At 33.5% G+C, this 4,458-nt stretch overlaps 1 protein-coding gene across 1 annotated transcript; it reads left to right on the top strand.

The window, feature by feature from the left end:
* Positions 1-361: 361 nt before the first annotated feature.
* LOC121972782 lies at positions 362-2,969 on the top strand. The gene is made up of 9 exons (XM_042524416.1): positions 362-418; positions 831-1,286; positions 1,372-1,626; positions 1,710-1,954; positions 2,044-2,247; positions 2,327-2,434; positions 2,515-2,584; positions 2,663-2,770; positions 2,883-2,969. Exons 1-9 carry the CDS (start codon positions 362-364, stop codon positions 2,967-2,969), a joined length of 1,590 nt encoding a protein of 529 aa, XP_042380350.1.
* The last annotated feature ends 1,489 nt before the right edge of the window (positions 2,970-4,458 follow it).

Below are 4,458 nucleotides of genomic sequence, written 5' to 3'. Positions count from 1 at the left end.
AAGGATTATAATTTGCTATTTTCAATTGAGTTGATCACAAGCCACTGTTTTAGTTTTAAAGCTGGTATATATGAGGAATGTTCAATTAACTAGAAAGTAAGTGATGAGCAAAAGAAGAGAAGAAAGCAGAATGTATATCCACATCGGCTTGCCCGTAAAGGTTATGCTCGTTTTGCTGATGAAATAGTAAGTATTTCTGCTTAATTCAGTAAATATGATCTAGAATCTGCCTATATTTTATTCTTACTAAATCTATTAATGTGATTTATAAAGTTGTATATATTATACATTTTGATTGTAGGGAGATGAATTATGTGATGATGAAGAGATTAATCGAGCGATTATTTGGAAGAAAGGACGAATGAATAAGAAGGGGCAATTTGAAGGCGATGATTTGAAAATGGCAATAGAAAAGATTGTAAGCAAGCTCATTATGCGTCTTTCCTACTAAATCTATTATGCCTTTATGGTTTTTATTATGCCTCTGTCCTTTATTGTCGCAACAATAATATATTGTTACATTTATGTACACTACAGCATTGCAGAAAAAAATCAAAATCTGCATCCAAATCTGCATCTGCTTCTTGATCAAAATCTGCATCTGCATTAAAATCGTTTCATCTGCTTCTGCATCTGCATCTGCATCAAAATCATTTTGTTTTCTTAATAGGGAGTTATTAATTGATGATTTCTGCATCAAAATCGTTTCTTAATAGATGATTTCTGCATCTGCTTTTGTATATCCATATTAGTGTTAGTACTTAATAGGGAGTTATTTACCAGTAATTAATTTTGTACCAGTAATTATTTTGTTTTCTTTTGCATGACAGGATGATTATGTGCAACAAAAACGGGAGGGTAAGTTGCACTTAGAAGAGGCAAACACGGATATCCTTTCAAAAGCACTTTCATCTGAGGAGCATTCTGGGCGTGTGAGGGGTGTTGGAGGATATGTCACTCCAACATTCTATTTTAATGTTGGCAGCATAGTGCAGAAACACCTTGTTGATGAGCAGTTTATCCTTCAACAAAAAGAGTTGATGGAGGCAAAGATATTAATCTCACAACAAAATGCACGCATATCAAATCAAGATGAACGCATACAGAAACTTGAAGCAATGTTCAGAAAGGGTGCATGCGACTTAGATACGGATGAAAAAGGTAGTTGCTCAGTAAAGTTGCATCCCATGAGTGACGAAAATATCAAAATTGAAAAGTGTGTCCCAAATATTGAAACTTTGGATGATGATGACATGCAAATTTTGAACAATGATGATTTCTTCCAGGTATATATTTAGTTGTCATTATATTACTTAGTATTATTGAAACTATGAGTTGCATCAATTTATAACATGATTACTTATCTTCTAGGGTAAACCGGTTGCATTGACATTGGGTTCTAAGAGCAATATTGTTGCCTATGGTACAATTGTTCATGTCAATGCGGTTGGTAAATTACTTCATGGTGTTCCATTACCTATTAATTGTATGCGTGTCTCCATTGATAAGACTGTGGATGAATTAGCACAATTGCCATGTCCAATTCCAAATCAATGTGATACAATTGGTGATGCTATTGGAACACATGTGGGATGGCCGGCTAACTCGGTAGTTATGCAAGATGAGGTAAATGTCATATTATATTTATAGTTAAATTGTCCAACAAAGATTAGTGTTGCACCTAACATGTGTACATTTGTAATTTTTAGAATCCTCAAAGGAAAAGAAGTGTTGTCCAAAGAAATAACTCAATTATTTCATCAAGTGTGCCAAGGTCATTGCATCTACTGTATTGTAATTGTAACCGTGCTCTAAATGATGAAACAAATATATCAATGATTTGTGAGGAGGGTTTCTTTGACGATCAATATGAAATCCTTGTGCACCTTGAAGATATCATTCCTTTTTATCATTTGGATCCCATAACTGCAAATTGTATAGTAATTTACATGTGGTAAGTCTTCTTATTCTATTTGTTTACCATATAAATTGTATAAACTTTATTGATTTAGCATTGCAACATTCTTCATTTTGAAATGGTAGGCATCTTTATAAAAAGCTGAAAACATATAACAATGTCCACAAAATCAGATTTGTTAATCCACACATTATCCCATATGTGGCATGTGTGACTCGACTGGACAAAAACAGCAAATTCGAGCAGTTGAATGAAAGAGCTAGTGTTTTGGCAGATAAGCTGAGTCAAGCATCAAGAAATCAACTTGTTTTGGTGCCACATAATGTTGGGTAAGTAAGACTTATAATATCAGTTTTAATTTATTGTTTCGAGAAATATGCATGCAATAATTATGTGATTTGTGCATAGTTATCATTGGATTCTCACTGTCATTGATCCATATAAGGAGACAGTTTATTTGTTGGATTCGCTTAGTCATCGCATTCGTGACGAGGATTGGAAATACGTAGTAGATATGTGAGTACATTTTTTAATTTTATTAAGCATTTTTTTAATCAGTAAAACTCTCATATGTCCATTCTTATTGATGTATAAAGGAGCATAAGATTGTTTAATTCAAACAAGGCAAAAAAAGGGAAAAAACATGTTACATGGGAAGTAGTAAAGGTATGCATGTCTACTTATGATTAAATTACAAACAATTAAACATGTATATTAGACATTTACAATTTGTTTTTAACATAGGGCCCTCGCCAACCAGATGCGAAACAGTGTGGTTTTTATGTGATGAGATATATGAGAGATATTATTGAAGAATTGGCAACTATCGAGAGAGATTCACTTCGATCAATAGTAATATTTGACATTCAATTCTCAATCTTCTCAAATATTTGTGTGTTTATCATTTTGCACTTATCATCTTTTGATTGTTGTTTACTAATCTAATCTATGTCTTTGTTCACAGTTCATCAAACCCCAGTACTCTAGAGAAGAAATTGATGAAGTGCGTTCCGAGTGGGCAGAATGCATACAAGACTATATTTATGACTAGGTATTTAAAATCATACAATGACTTGATCTATTCGGCAAGTATTTGCATATAATGCAAATTACATAATTTGATCCTAACAGATATGCCCCTGGAAACATCATGATTATTAAAACTTTAGTGTGTAGGACATCTAGGTAGAACATCTCTATTTTATTATTATTCTTATACTGGAATGCATAAAATGTTTTTCAACATCTTAAGATTTTGAGATGTTCAAACATATATATCATTTGCTGGTAAGCACATTTCTGTAGGACTAACACACTTGTCAGATTATGATGAACTGATTAACTTTGAGCATCATGAATTGTTTCCTTTCTTAATGGACAGTTTTCTGAAGACTAGGATTTATACGTAAAGGAGGTGAGCTAGATAAATATTTTGAGCAATTACCTGATTTATGAACATGATAATACATGGGGAAAATGCAGGAGCAAGACCAATTTAATTAATAGTATTGAGATTCTTGTTTTCTTTGGGAATGAAAATGGTTTCTCAATCAAACAAAATTGAAAATATTTGAAATTTGCAATTTGTTGGACATGATGAATGGTCGGAATGGGTTAAAGTTGGATGGAAATAACTTACACTTTGTTGAGAATCACAATGATCAAGTTCATTCACATAGTTGTTTCGACTTACTTATACCAATTTAGCAATCACTGTATGCAAGATACACAAACTATCTAGACTTACCTAGAGTTGCTCTGATCTGACTGCTTTTTTCTTCCCAATGTATTCTGCCCTCCTTTATTTGCTGTTACTAGCTACAGGGATTGTTGGTATATTCCGTGTAAGGCTTCACCTTGACTTAAGCAGGGTGGTGTTATCATATTAGATTATGTATAGCTCATGTGTACTTGGTATGTGTTGGATTCAACTTCATCTGCTTGCTAGACGTTTTTGCCAATCCTGGTTTCAGTCCTTGTTTTTGCTAATCCTGGTTTCAGTCCTTGTTTTTGCTAATCCTAGTTTCAGTCCTTGTCCACTGCACACTTTTGCTCTATTTCATGCACAAGACGATTTAATTCAATTACCTTATTTATTTAACTTATCTGCTGTACTATTTGTCCAACTTTGTACAATTAGCCTTGAACTAACAAAAGAAATGAATTTGAAGGGTTGGATCGAACAACCATATGAACCAGCTGTTTCATAAACTTTTTTTGTTCTCACTGGCTTCACTAATGAAATTGTGAAGCGGCAACGTTTCTCGTGCTTAATTATTTGGTCATCCTTTTTTTTTATGGCTTTAACTATATTTTATTTTCATAACAGGGAGAAATTGCTGGGTTTGCAAGCTGGGAATGCAGAAAAAGAACCAGCTGGGAGAAATTGCTGGGTTTGCAAGCTGGGAATGCAGAAAAAGAACCAGGGAGAAATTGCTGGATTTAATATAGCTGGGTTTGCAAGGTTGTGGTCTTATAAACTTAATTTTGTGGTTTCATCTTTTGTGGTTGTCATGATATATTGGATACTACTTGTGGTC

Source organism: Zingiber officinale, chromosome 4A (genome assembly GCF_018446385.1).
Source record: "Zingiber officinale cultivar Zhangliang chromosome 4A, Zo_v1.1, whole genome shotgun sequence".
Taxonomy (NCBI): Eukaryota; Viridiplantae; Streptophyta; class Magnoliopsida; order Zingiberales; family Zingiberaceae; genus Zingiber; species Zingiber officinale.
Note: the sequence above shows the minus strand (reverse complement) of the source record. Positions and strands in the feature narration are given on the sequence as shown.